The 23,465-nt window shown below is 34.8% G+C and overlaps 1 protein-coding gene across 1 annotated transcript in view; it reads right to left on the reverse strand.

The window, feature by feature from the left end:
* Positions 1 to 1,984: 1,984 nt before the first annotated feature.
* Positions 1,985 to 23,465, reverse strand: part of mapk1 (mitogen-activated protein kinase 1) — a 29,513-nt gene continuing 8,032 nt past the window's right edge. Inside the window, exons 2-9 of the mRNA XM_081364675.1 lie at positions 16,397 to 16,579; positions 13,664 to 13,853; positions 11,466 to 11,582; positions 10,358 to 10,472; positions 8,295 to 8,426; positions 6,939 to 7,048; positions 4,615 to 4,743; positions 1,985 to 3,347 (exon numbers count right to left, since the gene is read on the reverse strand). Of these exons, the coding sequence (XP_081220801.1) occupies positions 4,627 to 4,743; positions 6,939 to 7,048; positions 8,295 to 8,426; positions 10,358 to 10,472; positions 11,466 to 11,582; positions 13,664 to 13,853; positions 16,397 to 16,579 (964 nt within the window). The 3' untranslated portion in view covers positions 1,985 to 3,347; positions 4,615 to 4,626. The remainder of the gene's footprint in view (positions 3,348 to 4,614; positions 4,744 to 6,938; positions 7,049 to 8,294; positions 8,427 to 10,357; positions 10,473 to 11,465; positions 11,583 to 13,663; positions 13,854 to 16,396; positions 16,580 to 23,465) is intronic.

Genomic DNA, 23,465 nt, shown 5'->3' on the forward strand with positions numbered 1-23,465 from the left:
TTTGGGAGAACTATCCCTTTAAGGCTGCAAATTATGCCTGCTCTGACCCACCTAGTGTCAAAGTATACAGTTGAAGAAATTGCTATGTAAATGCATTTATGCCACCTCTGACTAAGCAACATTACAAAAAAAAGCCTGTGTAAAGACACCTTAATGCCAGCACAGTTGTGCTTCTGTGCCTCTTTTGCAGTGTAAATTTAGATTGATCTAGACTGAGACATTTCTGTTGAAGCAGGGACCTTTTTAATAGTCATTTTCAGAATAATTAATGCAACAACAACAAAAAACTCAAAAATAAAAGATCACCTTGTGAGGGACCCCCTTCATAAAATATATTTTTTCATGGATATATAATGCTTAAAATGTGTGAGAAAAATACTATTTAGATACTTTGTTTCCGAAATGAGTTGCTTTTATTTGACATTGTACTAAAGCCAAAACAAATCTGAATTCTTTTTTAAATTTATAGCATTTCTGTTTTCTACAGAATACAAGATTACTTTCGAGTCAAGGCTGATTGCAGGTTCCCATTGTGACAACATGATTCTGATGTATCTGGTATGTTCAACACATTTGTAGTAGACTTGAAGATTGGCCAATACACAGTCCAACACATGAAACACTAGCAGTAATATCAAGAAGACATGAGGCAAACATATAATACAATTTGTTTTATTCTGCTGTTTCTAGGTTACATGACTTGGCAGATGCAGAGATCACAATCGGTAACGAACCTTGGCTGTCTTTTTGAGCAGTAAAAACAAGCCTTTGAGACATAATGTCACCATTTTCAATAGATTGAAAAGATTTTAATATATTTTTGAAATGTTTGTAATCACAAGTTTCCCAAGTGACTTTACTGACACCCTCTGAAACTCATCCGAGGGTCCGAATCCCGGGAGTTTCGAAGCTTGTAAGTGAAATTCACAACAAGAGTCGGCCATTGCTAACAAAAAGGAGATTAATACACAGAGACATTTTTTTTACAAGATTAATAATAAATCACTAGACAATCATTTTTTACAATAAAAACAGTTCTGCACAGAACTTTCAAGAACTGAAGGCAAAATGCAACCGGATCAAACCAAGTAGGGCAAAAATAAAAGGTGTATTTATTTTTCTTTATACTTCCTCAAATCACAAAAATCACAAAAGGTGTGACAAATAGGACTTAAAATTACATAGAGAATTGAGATTTTTTTATTTTTTTTGGTTTTCACGGGTTTTTTAAATATATATATATAAATGTATATATATAAGTTCAAGAGTATACCGCAAAAAAAGTCACAACTTATCCCCAACAAAACAAAGCTGCACGATAAATGTTTTCGTGATTCATAAAGGCACACAGAAACAGACAGGCTGCACACTGATTCGGCAGAAGCTATCTTACAGAGTTTTGCAATTTTTTTCCATTTTATTTTTTTATGTATGTATTTAAGATAATAGCCCATTCTCTCCTTGATCACTAGGTGGCCCCTTGCCAGATACTATAGGCGAAAGTAACGTGGAGTTAGTAAACCAAAAAAAAAAGCAAGTGTGGGAAAGAAACACTTCGCAAAAGCCATGCACATGTGCGCACATCAGTATCAATAACTTAGTATCTAAGACATCGACTGAGCTCCATTTTCACAAACGCTCAAGTGCTATCTCGCTCACTAATTGCACAAAAGTTTGCATCATAGCACATACAGTCGCAGGTAGACATTCTCTCTCATTTCGTCTGGGTCTAGCAGACGAGCAGAAAATATCTTACGATTGAAATGGATTAATAAAAGGTGCATTTCCATGGCTAGAGTCCCCTAATTTCCATATGGAATTAAACCTGACGTTCTGGTTGAGCTGACTGATTTAGGTCATCTAAAAAGCTAATCTCGATTTTTTTTTTAACACTGAAAGGAACATGGATTTTTAAAGAAGTGCAACCAAAATGTACAAGCAAAATAAAGGAGTGGTTTTTTTTTTTTTTACGTTTTTTTTTTTTAACTCATAATACTCTATATAGGAAATATGAGACCACAAAAGGTAGGTTATAACAAAAACCTGAGAGTCCAATAGCGGAATCCCCAGCAGTGTGGCACTTCCATTTTCTTTGTATAGAAAGCTTTTTAACAGTCATGCAAGGGCACAGTCTTATTGATACAAGGCGGCTGGGGGGTGGACAGGGAAAGCAAAAAGACAAAGAAATATACAAAAAGAAAGGATGAATGCAGATGAGCAGAGCAGGCACTGTACGTTTATAATAAAGACATCGATTCGAAATTTACCAGTTATGACTGAAAAAACACGAGATTGTTCTTCGTCCCTGGCAGAAGTTCCTCTAAACCTAGCTAAGTGATAAAGTCCAGTTCCTAAATGGACCTACGTGCATCTTTAGATTCAAAAACACCTGGATTTTGGGAAATACATTCACCTGCATAGCACTTTTTTTTTTGCAGGTAATGTGGTCACCTTTTGGACAGTGGTGTCGTAACATCTTCAAAGCGGCCTTTTTCTTTGGCTCTTAAGCAAATTTAACAGATTAGTCTTTTCTAAAAGTGATTAAGGGTTTATGATTGAAAATCAATGTACAAATTTATATTTTTATACATTTCTATATTCTATATCTGATTGGATGAGTTAAAATGTACAAAAAATAATTTGATAAATTAAAGATTTAAGCAATTTTAAGGGGTTATTAGTAAATACATACTTGCATTTATGAAAATATATTAAAGCGTTAAAAAGACACCGTGGCAAATTTAGAGCTCTATGCACTTTGAGGAGATTGGCGATGCACAATGTGGATAAATGCTTGTCCACTGCATATATATATATATATATATATATAACAATAGAGGAGATCTGCGCCCTCGTTCTCTCCCTGTTTGACCTCCGTGGGACTTCAGAATGGCTTACAGACACCTTAGAAAAGCAGCTTGTTGGAAATATTAACAGGAGGCTAAAAAGAAGCACGACACTAACACAATCATAGACGTTTCTTTTTATGTATCAGAGGACTGAGAGAAAAAGGGTTAATCGAGATGGGTCCATAAACACACACGCAGGCACACTTTCACACAGATAAGCATGAAGAGAGAAGGATGAGATGCAGAGGAAGAGTGTGAGAGAAGCTCTACACATTTCATCCATTGTCATGAGATTTGAAGAAAGCAGGAGGGCGCAGGAGTCCATGTTTTCAAATGGGGTCAGATGAACTTTGAAGGCTTGCCTGTAGTTTTAGGGTTTAGGAAAGAGGAGGAGATAACGATGATGATGATGATGGTGATGATGAAGACCAAAAGAGGACCACAGCGCACAGTGGTGTGGAGACAGAAGCATCAGCATGATCGAATCCAGACCAACACCTACAGACAGAAAAAATAGGTTTAGTTATGGTCGAAACAAAACACAATGCAAATAGTTCCGGTTACACTTTACTTTAAAGTGTCCTTGTTCAGGCGTAGTTACATATTTAAGTACAGAGTAATATTAATTAACAGCATGCACTTACTAAAGGGTTAGGGTTTGGTTTAGGTTTAGTTGCATGTAATTCCGTCTAATTTATAGTTATTTCTACATGTAACGTGTAACAAAGAAACTGTAAAATAAAGCGTTAATCAAATTCCATCTGAAAAATCGGCTTTTCAGAGTAAATAAAACACATTAGCAGGTACACTAGTATTCAAAAGTTTGGGGTCAGTATGCAAGTAATCATACTAATACTAATAATATTCATGTTCTTGGCACTGTTTTGTAATCCAGGAAGTGTAAAAGGAACAACCTCGGAACAGCTGCTCCCTCCCGAGAGTCATCCGGAAACATTACACGTCTTTACCCTACTGACACACACATTTATTTCTTTATTCTAATCACATTATTAATGTGTTTAACAGTTTGGGGTCAGAAATTATTTTTTTTACTCAGCAAGGATGCATTTAATTGATCAAAAAGTGATAAACCACTTTTACAAATTTTACATTGTTACGAATTATTTTTATTTCAAATAAACATTCTTTAAACAAACTTTCTACTCATGAAATAATCATGTATTATGGTTTCCACAAAAATATTAAGCAGCACAACTGTTTTCAACATTGATAATAATAAGAAATGTTTCTTGAGCATCAAATCAGCGTATTAGAATGATTTCTGGAGTAATGATGCTCAACAGTTGGTTTAAATCGTAATAATATTTTAGAATATTACTTTTGACCATATTTTGGATCAAATAAATGCAGCCTTAGTGAGCGTAAGAGACTTTTCAAAAATATTAAACAAAAAATAGTCAGACCCCAAACATTTGAACAGTAGTGTACACTTCTTAAATACAGTGCAAATATATGTAGTCCTATTGGTGTGATACATGCATAGTTTTGAAATGAATTTGCAAGTGTTGAACAAAAACTAAAAATGTCAAATGTCTTACATGTGTGCTACGAATCATTTAAGGGTTTAGAAATAGAATGAAATTTCCTTTTAAAGAGCTCAAAATTATTGGATCCTTTGCACTTGTTCATGGTTATTTTCCAGGTATGCAAAATACACTCTTTTTTTCTTTCTTTCTTTCACTATGTGATTGATTCTTTTGTCCATTTAACACAAGCATTTGGCTTCAGCAAATATTCAGTTTACCTGAGCGATAGGCTATGGTCTGAAGGCTAGTTGAAAGCGTGCAGTTTCTTGAAAGATCAGCTCTTTCAAGGTCTCTTTGGGCAAGTCATCCAGCTCCATTTCAAACTTAAACGGAGCCTCAGCAACAGGCTGTGAGGAATAAAGAAAGCATGGGATCATGGGATAAAATGCTTCAAACACAACTCTTTTGCTTAAACCTGTACAACAATATTATTCACTGAAGCTGTTTTTCAGTGTTGGTAGATAAAGTCCTACACACAAATAGCAAATGATATTCATCAAGTACAGTGTTCAGTGTAGCTATTTGTGCAATAGGGCGGGTGCTTAACTCCATGCAACAATGTCAGTAATGTTTTGATGTTATAGACACAATAAGCATCAACAAAACTGCTGTTGTGAAAAAGGCACAAAAAATACAGAAAATGTACTGATCACGCATGACAAGGTAGCATCAGTAATCTTGCATTCATGCTAAAACCACCAATCGCATCTTAACAGACACTCTAAGATAGGCTAGTCAAAGGTTACTGTGGTCATGTGGCTAATAAAGTGCACTTCATAGTGCTTATGTTAGAAACGCTCAACCTTTGATCACCATAAACTCTAAGATATGAAAAAGCGGAGACCATGATGAAACTAGTGTTCTTGAAAGCAGAGGACAGCAGAATATAAGTTTTTACATTTATCCTTTACTTTATTAAAGTCAGTCACCCAGAATCCCAAAATGACTGTGACCGGTAGGGGACATGTTCGGTTCACTTAAGTTTTGGCTCATATTAACCTATGGGAACATAATATGCCGAGGCCATGATTCATTAATTGGTGGGAAGGTCATATTAACTCGTAGCCACGAGGTCATTTTGTCGAGGTAACGATATCCTTATGATGTGGCCACGTGACAAGTCATAGCCTCAAGATCCTTGACGAGTTTAATGCATAAACAAACCTGTGTGACCATGACAACCTGGGATTATCAGAATCTGATATTAATAATAAATTAATGTAACACTTTATTTTAAGGTGACGCAGTTACACGTTACTACATGCACTTTCTATAGTAATAACAGTAAATTATGCATGATTACAACAACTAACCGTAACTCTATAGTAAGTACAAGTAGTTAATTAATATTACCCAGTACTTATTCGAGTAAATACAATGTAACTACATCACTTTAATATACAGTGTAACCTAAATTTATATTTAATTTTGAATTAAGAATTACAAAAAAATTGCGGATTTAAGAAATTATTATTAACCTATATTATAGGCCTACTATTATATTATATTGCACGATTTTGCCTATATTCGAATAAGGTTAGTTATTATCAATAAATGTTAAAAGACATAAGAACGTAAAATAATATAGGCCTACAAGAAAAAAATATCCATTCCATCCCAAAGTCTTTTAAATCCATTAACAGATCGTTTCATTTTTAATATTTGTACATTTATATTTTTACTATTACAATTTACTAATATTGTTATGTACTTGCTACGGATGCACCGATACCACTTTTTCCAGAACGAGTCGGATACTAATACTTTCATTTTTGGTACTTGCCGATACCTGTATTTTCATTGCATTTGTCATTTTTAAATATACTGGTTAGAGAAACCAAAAGAATATGAATCATATTAATTGATTTTGCAATCATATTAGTTTGTTTAGCAAATACATATTTCCTTTAGTTATTTTCATGCATAATGAAGCCTGGTAAAATGCATGGTATGAGCTTGTTACTGTCACTGTTCCTTCTATTGCTCAATCATATTTTATCTTTGATTTAATTGCACAGAGCCTCTCCAGCAGGACTCATTGATGAGGATTGGGTCAGCAGTTCAAATGTTTAGTAATAAAATAAGAACAAATAATCAAATTACAAATAGCACAAATAAATACAATAGAACAAGGAAATGATAGAAATAAAATAAATAGCTGTTTTTGACCTGCAAATGTCCTGTAATAATGTAGGGAACCACTGGTTATACATTAATAACTCAACGGTTTATGTTTTACTTACACATACAATTTAGTTTTAATCCAAATGACACGTGTGCTTGAGTGAACGATCAGGAATAAAGAGCATGCAACAGAAGTGCTCTCTCTCTACCGTCAGTTAAAGTTAATAATACATGCCTCCTCGTTTTACTTTCTTTGCCATTGACATCCGACTGAACTACAAACTTTCCACTGATGTCTGTGAAAAAGTGATACACTCGACAAGCTTGCGCGTATATTTTTTCCTACATACGTTTTACAAAAATTGCTATTATCAAGAGTTATCCTGCTGGAATTAAGAAAAAGTAGTAGTGAACTGACCTCATCTGAGGGGTCATAGTACTGTTCCAGGTACGGGTGAGCAAGTGCCTCCTCTACCTCAATCCTCTTATGAGGGTTAAAGGTCAACATCTTATCCAACAGGTCCAACGCTACAAGAAAACAGAGCCAAATATTTAGACAGTAATCAAACCCAAATATCACACCAGTTCATTAAAAACAAACTTAGTGGATGCTACTTATTTTTAAAAGATGTTAATAAGCACACGTCTGCAAAACTTTTAAAGGGGTCATATAATGGTACATGCACTTTTACAAGTTGATTGCACTGAAATGTGTGTTGGCAGTGCCTGTACACAACCATCATAACATGATAAAAATCCATCCAGTGTTTTTTTTAAAATCTCCTTATATGTTTGACCCTCTCTGAAATCAAGCCGTTCGATTTTGTGACGTCACAAAATCGACGCTCCTCCCACGATTGGTGATTGACATCATTGTTTCAACACAGACCCGCCATGAGCTGTCAATCATCATAGTCCGCGGTCCGCGAGTCATTGTTGATACCCTCACTGGAGAGCTGTCTATGAGCAGAATGGCGTCTGCGATTGTGTTCTTCGGTGTAATAAGGAACACAGCAGTCATTTTGATGTTCCTAAATCCGAACCGTTGAAGATGCAGTGGCTGAGTTTTGTTTTTGAAGGGATATGCCCAAAGGATTGACCTCACGGGGATTCCCTCACGGGGATTCCCCACGATCGTCCATGCTTTCAGGAGAAAAAACGGATCGGTACCAACGAGTTCCTGCTGAACCTCCAGATGAAGTGAGTGTAATGTTTTATTAACCTTTATATTAATATTTATATTAATCTTTGCAAATTTGCTAACCTTGCTGCACACTTCAGATGAATGTGTCTAAGGTTTACACTCAGGGTACATTACAGCATGTTTTCTATGTACGACGTTCTCAATATAATTCATAATCCCACGTTTATAATGAACAACGCGTTATGGTTATTTCAAACGGTGTCCGCACAGAACAGAGAGGCGGGGTGAGCAAAGCTCATTATCATTTAAAGACACATGCACTGAAACGGCGTGCTGAAAACAGAGCTGTTTTTGACCAGGGAAAATTAGTGTTTTCTTACAATACTAATGAGAATTTTTAATTAAAGTATATTACAAACTTTAAATTTAGACCCTAAAGAATCATATTAGCTTGTACAAAAATGGCATTATATGACCCCTTTAATTGTTATAACCAGAAATTCAAATACCAGTTGTAAAATTGCTTGCAAGTCAATTGTGAGTATGCATACTGGCATTTAAGGTGGCGTTGCCTCCAAAAATATGAGGACTAGTTTCCTTTAATCAAGGTGTGTCGATGTGACCTCTGACCTTTAGGATCTGCGTTAGGAAACAGGCGGTTCCAGGGCACTTTGCAGCGGAGAGGAAGTGACAGCAGGTAATTCCTCGCCTTAATGTTGATGATGCAGTTCAGGTCCTCCTGAGTCGGGGAGCCCAAAATACCTACAGGACAAAGAAAAGACAAATAAAGCCCATTAGACTAAAGAGGGAGGAAAGGGCATAAGAAAAAAAAACGATAAGCAATCAAGAGGATAAAGCAAAAGTGAGTATAGAATTTATGAAAATATAAACAAGGAGCTCAAGGGACTAAAAGCAAAAGAGAAAAGGGGAAGCACTCCTTTCTTTCAGATGTGCTTAGTTTTGTTGCATCATTCCTTGCCATCCTGGCCAGCTAAAACAACTGCAACTTTCACAAGTTTTATACTTTACAACATCACTCATCACTAAAAGATTATCCTTAGTCTTTTGAAATATGAATTTGATATTCTCTAACGTTGGTAAGAATGTGTGTTTTTGAAAGAAGTGTCTTTTGCTCACCAAGGCTGCATTTATTTGATCTAAAACACAGTAAAAATAGTAATATTGTGAAATATTATTACCTTTAAAAAACTTTTTTTTAGTGTACTATTTAAACAACCTAACATTCACAAAACCGCTTCCCGAGTCCAGTCACTCAGACCATTTCTGAAAACTAAGCTGCAAAAATGGTTCATTCTGAAATGGTATTGACATCAGAACCATGAGCTCATTAACATATAACTGCTCATGTTTACATAACTATTCAGTAGCAGTGATTGATGACAATGTCACTATACAACATGGAGGTTAGCCAATCATAAAGGAGATAATTTGCATGTGGAAATCTTTGATGTACAGTAAGAAAAACAGCCTATAGTATTTAATTTGAAATTACTAAACAACAAATGCTACAATTGTAGAATATGGCACATTTACTAACCCAAAAACAAGATGACACTTATTTTTGGTTGCTGTGGACTCCAATTTGAATATATGCAAGAGAAGTGTTAAGAGAATGAAAGACGGTACAACAATAACCCAGCGCGCCAAGCTAATGTGCACACGCAATCTAAATGAGGAAATAAGTAGCGTTATCAACAGGGAAACATCTGCTCACACAGGCCAGACGGGTTCAAAGACACACATGTTAATGGAAGAAAGTGTTACTACACAGATTGTCTCTTCAGGAGCCATCACTATGGGAAAACACACACCCTCAAACACACGTAGCAGCATAGACAACGTTATCAGCTCGTTGCAGGGTCAAAATCAACAGCATCTCTGACAGGAAACACTGAGTTTTTAACTCATGCAACGGACAGAGAAAGGAAAAATAAAGAGAAGGGAAGCGACTGACATCTGAGGTGCTTCAACTTGCAAGGGAAATGATGATTAAGCCTTCTTGGCGATAACCATCAAATGCTTATCTCAGTCTTACGATGCAAAACTGACCACAATGCATCATGTTTCAACCCAGAGATGAATGGCCTATGCTGAGCTTTTGAAGAGCGCTCAATGTGTATCAATTATTCAGAGTGAGTTGAGCATGTTTTCCATTACAGATGGACAGCTTTATGAAAACTGTGGGAAAATATATATATATTTAAAAAATATAACAGTATATTTAGAAGAAGAGTTTGATTTCAATTTACACAATGTAGAGTTTAGTACTGAATATGTCCCATGTGATATAAGCACTCACCTAAACATCAACACTCCACATGAAAAGTTTGTAATTAGATCTCCATGATTTGGGGAAAAATCGAATTGCAATTTTTTAAATAAAAATTGCGATTATGGTTTAAAATGCAATATTTTTTAATTAGCTCCAGGTTTGCTGTGCTTGACTATATGACTGCATCTCCTTTGTTGGCAACAGGTTTATAAATGCTATAATACCCAGGAAACCTATCTGCTTTTTGAGTTCCAGTCAGCTATAAATGTCATGTGACTAAAGACACTATACTTACAGGAAAATGACATCATACACCCAAACCCTTTACTAGTGGCTATTCTGAGCTGTGACGTCAAAGGCTGCATGCAGGGAAATATATAAAGTCCACCGGGATGTTTACCTAAGATGTGGTTAAGCTGGTCCAGATAGTGTTTCCCAGGAAAGATGGGTCTATTCGAAAGCATTTCAGCCAGAATACAACCAACCGACCATATATCAATGGACTTAGTGTAACCCTGAGAGAGAGAGAGAGAGAGAGAGACAAAAGTGTTTTTATAATGCATTTTGTGGGGGTACATATCATAGTAATATGATAAGGTGATCTAGGAATTATCATGGTACATGAATATTGTATCATATTTAAAATCATTAATTTCATTTTTGCGTGAACTATTCTTATAAGAAATTAAACACATCTGTTTAAATTCAGGGTTTTAATCATTAACTAACATGTAAAACATGTTAAATAAAATGGTAACATTTTACAATACGGTCTCATATGTTAACATCAGTTAATGCATTAACTAACATGAACTAACAATGAACAAACTATTTTCACAGCATCTATTAACCTTTGTTTATGTTAGTTAATAAAAATGTTCATGTCAGTTCTTAGTGCATTAACTAATATTAACAGATGCAACTTTTTATCTTTAAAGTGTATCAGCAATGCTAAGATTGTGCCAAGATATGCTGTAGAAGTATTAGTGTTCATTGTTAGTTCATGTTAACTAATGTAGTTAACTAATGTTAACAAATGAAACCTTATTGTAAAGTGTTACCATTAAAATAAAGATGAAATAAAACAAAATATAAATATTAAATGGCAACAAAACTTGTCAGAAATGTTGTTTTGGCAAGTAACTAATAAGTTTAAGTTCAAACACTAAAACCGGAAAACATTAAAACAATTAAAACTTACAATTAAGTTAAACCTAAATAGTAATATAAAACTAATTAAAATTACAAAAAAAGCACATAACATAAATTACAAAAAATGAAAACTAAAAATATAAAGATAAACGCCAACTTAAAATTTATAATGGTATATATGTCTTCTAACTAAGGATTTGAACATTGAGTAATACTTCAGGAGAGAGAATACAAACATGTCATTAATACACAGACATTGCCAGAATTCATTTCTTACGAATGTAATGGCCGAACACCAAACTGCTGACTGACGGTCGCACAGAGCAACCAAACAAACGCTTGAGACAACACCTCACCTTAGAATTGAGCATAATCTCTGGTGCGCGGTACCAACGTGTAGCTACGTACTCCGTCAGGAAGCCGGTGTGGTCATGGTCTGGATCGGCCACCCGGGCGAGCCCAAAATCACAGATCTAAGATCAAATAAGCAATAACAAAGAGGTTACAGACATATGTGAATATCCATCGATATCCTAGCTGAGCCTGCTGTGAATTTAATTCAATAATGGTATGACGTGGTGACAATGGAGTTAAAGGTTTAAAGGCAGGGCTTGACATTAACACCCGCCAAATGCGGGTGGATTTCAGCAGTGGCGTGTAACTCAGTCACTCCTACTAGCCACTTTAGCTGGTTGAATTTTATATATAGAATATATAAATTTTTCAATTGTCGTCTTTTAAAAGGCATCTGAAATAAAGTAAGTGCAATCAATGTAGTGTTTTAAAAATATAGATTTTTCGATACTGAAATATCTGAAACGCTTAATACTCATTTTCCGCAGAATTGATGCACAATACTAGCTGTGCTTTCTTGCTCTCTCATGATTCTCTCTGACAGCAAGTTGACACATAAACCCGCCTCCCTTCACTCACTCATTTAATGTGCTCTGGATGAATATTGTTGGTGTTAAAGGGCTTGAATTTCGGCGTGAAATTGTGCATATTTTCACTCATTCCTGCAGATTTTGTGCTCACTCAAAATGCGGCACATAAAGGCAGTACTAAATTAAGTTCGTTTTCACTGCTTATTGCGATTAAACTGTCAAATACACACAAAACAATGTCAAAAAGCTGGCCTTGGCGAGTATTCACGTAAACAGTCAGTTATGTTGAAGCGAATGAAAGTTGAGAAAGAAAACGCATGTGTAACAAGATAACGGGGTCTTAAAGTGACAGCCGCCTAAAATACCTGCTGCCAAATTATGAGATAATGTTAAAGGGATACTCCACTTTTTTGGAAATGGGCTCATTTTACAACTCCCCCAGAGTTAAACAGTTGAGTTTTACCGTTTTCGAATCCATTCAGCCGATCTCCGCGTCTGGCGGTACCACTTTTAGCATAGCTTAGCATAGATCATTGAATCGGACAGGACCATTAACATCTCTCTAAAAAAAATGGCAAACATAATCAAGAAATTTTGCTGCCGTACCATAAGTGCAGCAGGCGTAATGATATGACGCAGCGCCTGAAAATAGGTCTAATAGGTTAGACAAACTTAGTCCCGGTCACGTTGGAAGTTACTGAGCTGGGGACTATTTTCAGGCGCTGCGTCATATCATTACGCCTGCTGCACTCATGATACGGCAGCAAAGTCCTAGACATATCAGCCTAGAAAATCGCAACTTTTCATTTTCCGTCGGTCTTAGTACACGATGTAACTACAGAAGAATCAAGTTTTAAATAGGAAAAATATCGAAACTCTTTGGTCATTTTTTTTAGAGAGATGCTAATGGTCCTGTCCGATTCAATGATCTATGCTAAGCTATGCTAAAAGTGGTACCGCCAGACGCGGAGATCGGCTGAATGGATTCAAAAACGGTAAAACTCACCTGTTTAAATCTGGGGGAGTTGTAAAATGAGCCTATTTCCAAAAAAAGTGGAGTATCCCTTTAAAAATATCTATGTAGCAATTTTTTCCCATGGTATAATGTCAAAATTGTGGCCAGTGAAAATGCTGAGTGCCTAGTAACTTTGTAATCCACTAGCCACAGTGGCTGGTGAGCAAACAGGTTAATGTCAAACCCTGTTTAAGGGAGTTATTTTTTATTTGTTAAATTACTTTCTCATACTATACGGCTATGTCTGGAACTGCAGAAAAGTCTAAAATGACTAACTTATAAATAATGTAAAAAAAAAAAAAAAAAAAAACCCTTAACATATAAACGTATAAAATTTATTATACAATTAAATGATCCAAATTTTATTTAATTTCATTTACATTTATTATACAAATATTTGATCATTTTATTTAATTCCATTTACATTTACATAAATGTTGTATGGACAAGCTGTTTTGTGAAATGGAATAGCTTCATATTTAATATTTATAGAAAATATTATTAGTAAAATGGAAATTATGTGCTTTTTTGTATAAATGACAGGTGTAGCGTTCTGAAAACATTTGTTCAATTCCATTTGGTGATGCAGAAATGGCACACAACCTTTAAATGTGTTTAAAATGGCATGATGGCTTAAAAACGCAGTGTGCTTCACCTTGAGGTCACAAGTAGTGTTGAGCAAAAGGTTAGATGGCTTCAGGTCTCGGTGGAGAACGTTTGCCGAGTGGATGTACTTCAGGCCACGCAAGATCTGGTACAGGAAGTAACAGATGTGGTCATTGCTCAAGTGCTGCGTCTTCAACAGCTTGTATAAGTCTGTCTCCATCAGATCCTGTACAATGTAGCTATGGTTTGTCAATGTCAAGGTCCAACACAAAGCTTGGGGTTCAGAAAAGGTTGCATATAAGAGCTGATAAAAGCTTATGGTACATTCACACACTTAGACTGGAGATCTCAGTATGTGCAGCCAGTTGAAGAAACACATTACATTTAATGTGAGAATCTTCTCAACCTTTGTACTTTAAATCAGATTTCAAAATAATTCATGTTCTTACTTTCACCATATGCAAATTCTACAGATTAAGTCTGAAATGACCCATCTATCTAAAAGGGTTTTTGGGGTTTTATTCAATGTCTATAAGCTTTCAGATATCTACACTACTGTTCAAAAGTTTGGAGTCAGTCATTTTTTTTTTAAAATAAATGAATAGATTTAAGGATGCATTAAATTGATCAAAAGTGACAGTAAAGGCATTTAATGTTACAAAAGATTTCTATTTCAAATAAATGCTGTTATTTTGTTCTTCATCAAAGAATCCTGAAAAAAAGTAAAAAAAAAAATAAAAAAAATTTAAAAAAAAATTAAGCAGCACAACTGATTTCAACATTGATAATAAAAAGAAATGTTTCTTGAGCATCAAATCAACATTAGAATGATTTCTGAAGGATCATGTGACACTGAAGACTGGAGTAATGATGCTGAATATTCAGCTTTGATCACATGAAAACATTTTATTTACAAATACAGTATATTAATATTCATAAAATATATTATCCATACGTTAAAATATAAAAATTGTAATAATATTTTACTATATTATTTTCGATCAAATAAATGTATCCTTGGCATGCATAAGAGACTTTTTTTAATATAAATCTTTTGAACGCTAGTGTTTATGCCAGTTAATCCTAAAATTTGACCTTTTTTTTATATGCGATTTATTCCTCAAAAGTGCAAACATGTAAATGGAATCACTACAGAACTGGAACAGTCTTATAGAGCAGAATCAGATTTAGTTAAACAGCTCTCAGTTCCCATGCCTACTAACAATGATAAGTAGTAAATCTTTGTTTATTTCAGGCTTTGACAAACTAAAAGCTCCTGGATATTTAAAACAACAACCACCACAACAACAAAAAAGCACAAGCCTTTTGATATGTTCTGTATTCATTTCAACAGGAAACACAGAAGCACAAGAGAGAAAATTGTAAATCTTGTTTCTACTCCCTTCAGCAGCAGCTCTGGCATGATGCGAATCACACAAGAACAACACAGCGATTAAGATCATACAAAACTACTCTCACTATCCACACGCCTACCGAATATTGATTTCGGTCCTAAAATTAACTCTTTACTAGAGATTTTTGCATTGTCTCAGCCTACACAGTTGGAAAAGATCGTTGTTTGTGGCAGAGGCCGTATTTTCAGCCTGAACATGTATATTTAAAAAGCTGAACTGAAAAATTGAATGAATTTGAATTTAAATGCAACTTAATATGTCTCTTTTTGCTTTAATGATGGCAACATTTGAACTGATAAACATAAAACCTAATGATCATGAACAAAAAAAAGAGCAGCTGACTGTACATGATCACTGTCACATTTACTTATTTGATTATTTACTTAGAAATATTGGTAACACTTTACAATACGGTCTCATTTGTTTTAGGGATATTTCACTGCTGGAAAGATGAATGTGTATTTAAATTGGGTCATTTATGTAGTAGAAATGTGAAATTATTTTAGAAGTTGGTGCCTTCTAGACTGAGAAAAGCCAGAAAATGTATTTTTGGCTCATGTGGATGAAAGACAACAACTCCCAGAATGCACTTGCTCCACTGAGGCCACTCCCACACCACGCCTACCGGTTACAGCGGGCAGTATCGGAAGAAATTAAACAACTAGGCTACTAGTTGACTCGAAACTGAAAAGACGGCGTTTTATCGTGAGATCCCCCTATGGGTGGGTTGAAAACATGCGGAACGAGCTCCTCCTACTGGCTGTAGTCTCTCGCCTCTGGACAAAAAAATGATGATTTTTGCGTCATCTGAGGTGTTTTTCCAGACACACAATACAGAAATCTCTCGTCTCAGGGGGACATGAGGGAGGGAAGCACGGTCAATCGAAAATACTAGCGGGTTTCTACTTATACGAAGCTTAATGCTAATCGGTGAAGTATCCCTTTATCATTAGTTAATGTATTAACTTACATGAACAAACAATGAGCAATACATTAGTTACTGTTGGTTAATCTTTGCTAATAAAAATATAGCTGTTCATTGTTTGTTCATGTAACTACATTAACTACTGTTAACAAATACAACATTTGATTTTAATAATGTATTACATTTTGAAAGTAACATTAACAAAGATTAATAAATGCTGTAGAAGTGCAGGTCATTATTATTTCATTTTTACTAATGCAGTTCACTAATGTAACCTTACTGTAAAGCGTTAGCACTATTTCTAAGTAAATAATCAAGTAAGTAAATTAGTGACAATGCTCCTTTGTACAGTCAGCTGCTCTTTTTTTGCTCATGCTGCATTGCAAAGTTGTTTCAAAATCCTAAAGCGTTGTTTATTTCCAGGTTAAAATAAAAAGGATACACGTCTTTCATCTGGTCGATGGTGGGTGTGCGGATGATGTCATTGATGCTGATGATGTTCTCGTGCTTGAAGCGGAGCAGGATTTTAATCTCACGGAGTGTGCGCTGACAGTACGTCTGGTGCTCGAACGGACTGATCTTCTTTATCGCCACACGCACTTTATTATCACGATCATACGCTGAGCTGAAAAGAAGCAAAAGAGGAGACATCTTCAGATCAAGCATCTTTTCTCTCAAACTGGGTTCACACTGTACGATTTATAACAGTCCTTAACGACTGTTGCTCGTCAGACTGTACGAACATGATCCCCGCTGTAAGCCATGTCACACTGTAGGATCACAGATGTCATTAATGTCAGACTGTATGCGTTAAAAACTGAGTTTTACATCATCATGATGTGAGCTGCATTTACATTCGGCATAGAAATGGTGAACATGGCAAACAAAAGCAATCTCTATCACTAATTTTGATCATGGCTTGTCTTGAAAAGAAAAATGGAAGAAGAAAGAAAGCAAAGTGGAGCAAGTTTGTTGTTGTCTCGTTAATTGCATCATCAGGTTCTGGTTTATGATTTGACGGTTTTGCAGGACTGTGGCTCAAAACTTCTGATGCTGCCAGAATTTCAGCAGATTTTGGCCTAGGATCCGGGGAATATTTTAGGACTCTCGACATTTGTCTCAGACAGCCGAATCGTGGCCCAAATAGTACAGTGTGAATCCGGCTTTAGTTACAAAACATAATAGCTCATTCATCAAAGACTACTGCACAAAAAATATGACATTTTTACCAAGTGACACCAAGTGTCAAGTACACAATATAAGAGGTGTAATACAGTGGAAAAGACAATGTGAACGTAGATGGACTTTTCAATTTTGGGCACTTCTGCGGACTTTAGAAAAGTTTCTTTAAAACAGTTACACAATGTAAATGTGGACAAAGGGTTGTAGTGGAAATTATGTTTGAAGGACTGAAGAATGATCAAAATGCGTAAAAATTAAAAAAATAAAATAAATAATAATAATAATAATAATAATAATAATAATATCATTAATATATATATATATATATATATATATATATATATATATATATATATATATATATATATATATATATATATATATATATATATATAATTTTCACACAATACATATTTAAAAAATGGCTTAGGATTTTTTCCACTCTTTGTTTAGATTTATCATAGATTTTTTTTTAAAGTACATTTTTTTTTATGATGATTCATATTTTAAACATTTTAGAAGTAGCAAAAACAAAAACATTACAAGACAGTTATGACCTTCATATAAGTATATATAAAAAAAAGAAATAATGGTAATGACGCATTTTCATATTTTGAGCATTTAAGAAGTTGCAAAAACATAATGTGACCTTCACATAAAAGAAAAACGTAACTTTTTCAAAAGTTTTCAAAAGGAATAATAATAATAATATTTTTTAATGGATATTAATATTTTTAGCATTTGAGAAGTTGCAAAAAACAAATGTTTAAAAACATTTCCAAGACAGTTTAAATGTGACCTTTAAGTTAAATATCAACTAACTAACAAACTAACTAACTAACTTTTCAAAAGGAACAATAATATTTTTAATGATGGATATTAATATTTTAAGCATTTGAGAAGTTGCACACACAAAAAAAAAGGTTTAAAAAACATTTCCAAAGACAGTTTTAATGTGACTTTAGTTACCTTACTAAAGTTTTCAAAAAGAATAATGATGATAATATTAATGATGGATTTTAATAAATATAAAAAAAAACTTTTTAAAATTAAAACATTTTTAATTAGACCATATAAAAACCATTTATTACAGTTATTTAAAGTTACTAATAGTTCAAATAAATAAATAATTCATTTTCCAGTAAATCACCCCTAACCTTTAGATAACATGGCTTTGCGTGCGTGACGGTGCGTCACTCTTCTTCTCACATAGGCTTCATGAATGCAAAGGAATTGAAGATGTAATCTCTACTTCATCGTAACCATGACCTGATCAGATTATTTCTCTGAACTCTCCGTACTGCTGACACATTGTTAATGCTAAATCTGTGTCAGGTGCAGCGATACTGCAACATCTGCACCATTTTCTCTTGCACAGCAGAAACATGGTCAAGCAGGTCAAAATTTATGACGGAACGGCTGCATTTAAACTTGCATTTTTCACACAATGGCTCAATATGTCTGGAGTTTTTTTTTGTTGTTGACGCAGATTTCGATCTTGACAAGTGTAAAGTTCACGGATCGAGCATCTGGCTGGCACTGTACACACCACACTCTAAAGGGCAGAAAGTGGAGAAATTACACAGAGGTTAAGAAAGACCATCAAAGAGAGAGAGAGAAGCAGAGATGGAGAGACATAGCAAGACAGCAAGAAAAAGGGAGAGAGGCATGGTTTCCACGGAGACGGACAGGCGAGACTTTGTGGTTAGGAGTTATGCAACAGGCTGTTGCCATGGTAATGTGAAGGAGGGGGGCGGAGACAGGCTGAACGTTCGTAGTGAATTTACACAATGCTCTGACAATGCCAGATACCCTTGGTGCGAAAGAGGAGGGGGGAAAAGACGCTCCAATGGCGTGCTGTCATGCCACCAAATAATAAAGATGTCTATAAATAAAGCAGGGTCTGCGTGGAAACTGTGGAGGGGAATGACTGCTGCATGTGAACATCTTGAAGACTGAAAATCAGCACAAACCCTCGGTTGAGGTGCAGCTGAAGGTCTGTTTGAAACAACTGGACAAGAAGGCAAAGCAAAGCCACTCAAAAAAGCTTTAGTATAACTGTTTTAACTTATGAACTGTGTGATTTGGGTAAAGCTCATTTCAAGTTCAGATTTTTAAAAAATCATAACAACAATGATAATTAAATTTAATTAATTAAATTATTTGACCATTAAAATTATTTACATTGTGACTTCATTGTGATTGTTAAACAAGCACAAAATTCTCATTAACATAATGGGCCCAAAAGTTTTTTTTATCATATTTTTTAAAAATTAAATCAGAAATCAGATGACGTTAAAGGCAGTACAACAAACATTACACTGCATAAATACCAGGGCTACCCTCGATTAAAGATTTTTCTAGTCGACTAGTAATAATTCATTCAAGCTATTAGTCGACTCATCGCACGTTTATATTAATTTAATTACTTAAATATATACTAGGGAGGAATATTAAACCTTTAATATAGGCGTAATATGCCTATGCTGCGCTCAAGCGAATGCATAGCTTGTCACAAAGCACTGGCAAAAGTAGCGGATGATTATAAATGTGTCGGAAAAAAATAGCAAGGAAATATTTCAATTATTTAATAAACTAGTGTTTTCTGAGTCAGTGTCGGCTGCAAAGATGAAGTTGACAATGCTGACTCGCCATCTCCGCAGTATAGTGGAGAGCCTTTAGAGAGAAATGCACCTTTCACGGATTACATTATACATTACATAATCAGAGAGTATTTGTTTTCCATTTGAATTGGTTCGTTCAAAAGTAGACATTTCAAGTTTTCTTCAGATAGGCCTATATTTCTCATGTTTGTGACGCAAGTAGCCTAGTTTCCGTTCATTTTTGTGACACGCTCCAGTTCACGGAGATTCGAGACGGCAGAAAGAGCATATTCTTTTCCTATTCACTTTACAAAAGCACAACATTTTGCTGTTATTGCGGGTTTACACAAATAAAAGACCCTCTACAGTTTTGAATGATTTATTACTCTCATCTGTATGACCAAAAATGATGGACTATTTTAAGTTGTTCCGCTATTTTCAGGAAAAAATGCAAGTGATCGCGCCGGCTAATACTTTAGTTTCAACACTCTGCACAAACACTTGGATATGCGCTTAATAATAGCACACATTTATCTAGGTTAACATTAGAGTGAACGGGAAAGTTAAGTTGCTACTACTTTAGGCAATTAAATAAATAATAATTAAATAAATATATAGGCCATTTAAATGTTTTGCATTGCACATTTTTTCACCCCAAATTCTCATTACCACAACGGGTTCAGAAGTTGTTTTTTAAAACCATATTTTATTCTAATAAAATCAGCAGACGTTAAAAGCAGTACAACAAATATAACAATGCATAAATACTTCATAATTGAATGTGTTTTTTTTCACATTAGAGTAATGAGAATGAGATAAGTTGCATTACGGTAATAAAATTAAAATATCAATGGATAAATTAATAAATAACAATAATCATAAAAACAACATAAATAATTAAATCACACTTTTTGCCCCAAAATTTAATTACCATAACATGCCAAAGTTATTTTAATGTAGTTGACAGTTGCTCTGTTTCATAAGATTCACCCATTTAGATGTGTTATGCAATATGGCATTATCTATGTGTTTTACATGTCTATTTGTGGATTCATAAGATCCTTTTAGTATGCTTCTTCAAATACTTGAAAACAGAGATGCTTCTATTTCAATAAACCTTCTGAGGGTGAAGGCGCTTCTAAAGCTCGTCGAAATGGGGCCGGGACACCACAAGGCTGGATAATCCTTTCTTTTCTGTTCCTAACCCAGAACGCCTGCACATTTACAGCTGTGCCAATAAGAAGCTTTTCACATTCTATAAACCAAAAAATCTTAAAGACATTAACTAGGTTGAACGGTTTCACCATTCTTTGGAGACTGAACAAGCATCAAACAGGCCTTACTAGCCAAAAAACTAGCTTTTTACATTTGAAGAAGGAAATATGAGGGGAATTTGCCAGGGCAAAAGTCATCACCACGATGCTACAGGTTCACTGGGGTTCTAAATAGAATCCTAGGGTTCTTGATTCAATTTCAAAGAAGTTCCAAAAAGTTTTTATATAAGGAGACATGCCTTTAGCGATTGCATAATACTTTCATGTTTAACGTGCTATTTCATTTTTTGAATTTTCAATTCATAAAATGAAAACAAAATAAATGAATTAAAAATTAAGAAATTTAATTAATTAAAACTAAATCAATAAAATAATTCCACATGGGAAAAGGTATGAAGCGCCAGACAGAACACTTAAGGTTCTATATTAAGGGCCAGATTTACTAAACACTCAGGGCAAATTACAGTGAGAGCGCAAAACCATAAAAACACAGACGGGAGTGGAAAGTTCTGAGCGTGATCCACTGACGACGTGCAAAATAAAGAACACCGATCATTTCCATAATGACTATCCACCAAGGGCAGCGCAAATTAGCATCTGGTTTAAGACATGCTTTTTTGGGGGGCTGTAAATAATGGTGCAAATACCAGTGAAATTGACAACCGCAGACCTTAATAAATCACCTTGCATGATTCATTTAAATACTTTCCTCCCATACATTTTGCGTCGGAAAGGGAAACTCCAACAAATGCATATACAATAACATCAGCTGCAAAAATAAACCTGTCCGCATTTTTCAAATGTGTGTCTTTAGTAAATCCTGACAGTAGTTTTTAATGACAAAAGAGGGTTTGTGCTGTGTCAAGCTGTTAGTAAATCTGGCCCTAAGTGTTTAAACTATAAGGCATTACTAGAAGTTTATTAATGGTTATACCAATAGAGAAGATTGCCTTTGAAATTTGGCAAACACGACTAATAATAAATTAACCATATTGATTTTCAACAACTTTTTACTAACGTGAAACAAGTTATTTTCCACCCTGATATGGGCATGTTCTTGACATGCCTTGTCAAAGTCTGCAAAAATAACCAACAATGCAAATAAGAACAACATTAAGTGCTCTGTCTCCCTCTCTGCTTTCTTTTGCTCTCTCATTTGCCTGCTCCTTCTGACACTCCTCCCAGTCAGACTGGTTCATGTGACGGCGGATTGACGTCCTTGGCAGAAGGGTTGCCATGGAGACTGGCACCGTGGCAGAGTTTGGCATGGAGGCACGGCCCAGGCAGTAGCCACACAGCCTGCACTCAAACAGCGTGTGTGTGTGTATGTGTGCAAATGCAGGCATGTGTGAGCTTGTGCATGCATTGACTAATATATTTGTCTGTGCATTTGTGCACACACAAGGGTGCATTAAAGAAAGTGTAATTATTGGACATACAACAGAGTGCAACAGTTGGGTTCAGTAAGTAAAAACATTCATAGGACATTGATTTTAAATGATAACTTATAAACCTTTAAAGACAGATTTTCTGTGAGATACAAGGTTGTTAATGGTATTTGCTTCTGCTAAAGCAATCGGCTTGCATTATTGCAGCTTATTTTTAAAATAATTGTTTAACACTGGAATTCCTGGTTAAAAACTACATTACCCATGACGCTGTACAGAAAATTACACCAATCAGAGACGAAAAAGCATCACACTCCAAAATAGCTCTTATGTTTTGCCCATTCCCATGAAGCACTGCAAATGGCGTATCGAATCGATCTCCCTACGCCCTCTAAATACTGAAATGTTTGTGTATGAATATATATATATATATATATATATATATATATATATATATATATATATATATATTATTATTATTATATAAATTTTTATTATTATTTATTTATATTATATTTATATATTAGGGGTGTAAATCAGACAGTTCATAACGATACGATATGATATCGCTTCTCTCAGCCAGCGATGCCTCAAAAAATTCAGCGATACGATTACGATTCGATTCAGGGCTATATCGATTGATTGATCGATATTTAGATATTAGTTTACACAACCAGTTACATTTTTATTACCTCACAAATGCAACCAAAATATAGTAACTACTAACTACTACTAACTACTAAATATACAAACTACTAAGTAGGCTAATTAAAAATATGTTTAATTAACTCTTTGAAAATTGCACACCCTCTTAATTTGCAAAAACAGATAACTATCAATCAAACTGCAGCTGAGTTGTTTTGATTAAGTAATAATAACTCAAAAAAATACAGGTTACTTACTAAATTAAAGTTAAAGTATGTTTTTTATATATTAAAAGTTTGTTTTTTGGCAAAAGCAGATAACTCCACATTTCATGTTTCAGAGTTAAACAAAACCAAGTAATTGCTACGATATATAATAAAACACTCAGTTAATCTGTCACGTTAATGTCCTCAGCTGAC

Source organism: Scardinius erythrophthalmus, assembly GCF_964197995.2.
Source record: "Scardinius erythrophthalmus genome assembly, chromosome: 5".
Lineage (NCBI taxonomy): Eukaryota > Metazoa > Chordata > Actinopteri > Cypriniformes > Leuciscidae > Scardinius > Scardinius erythrophthalmus.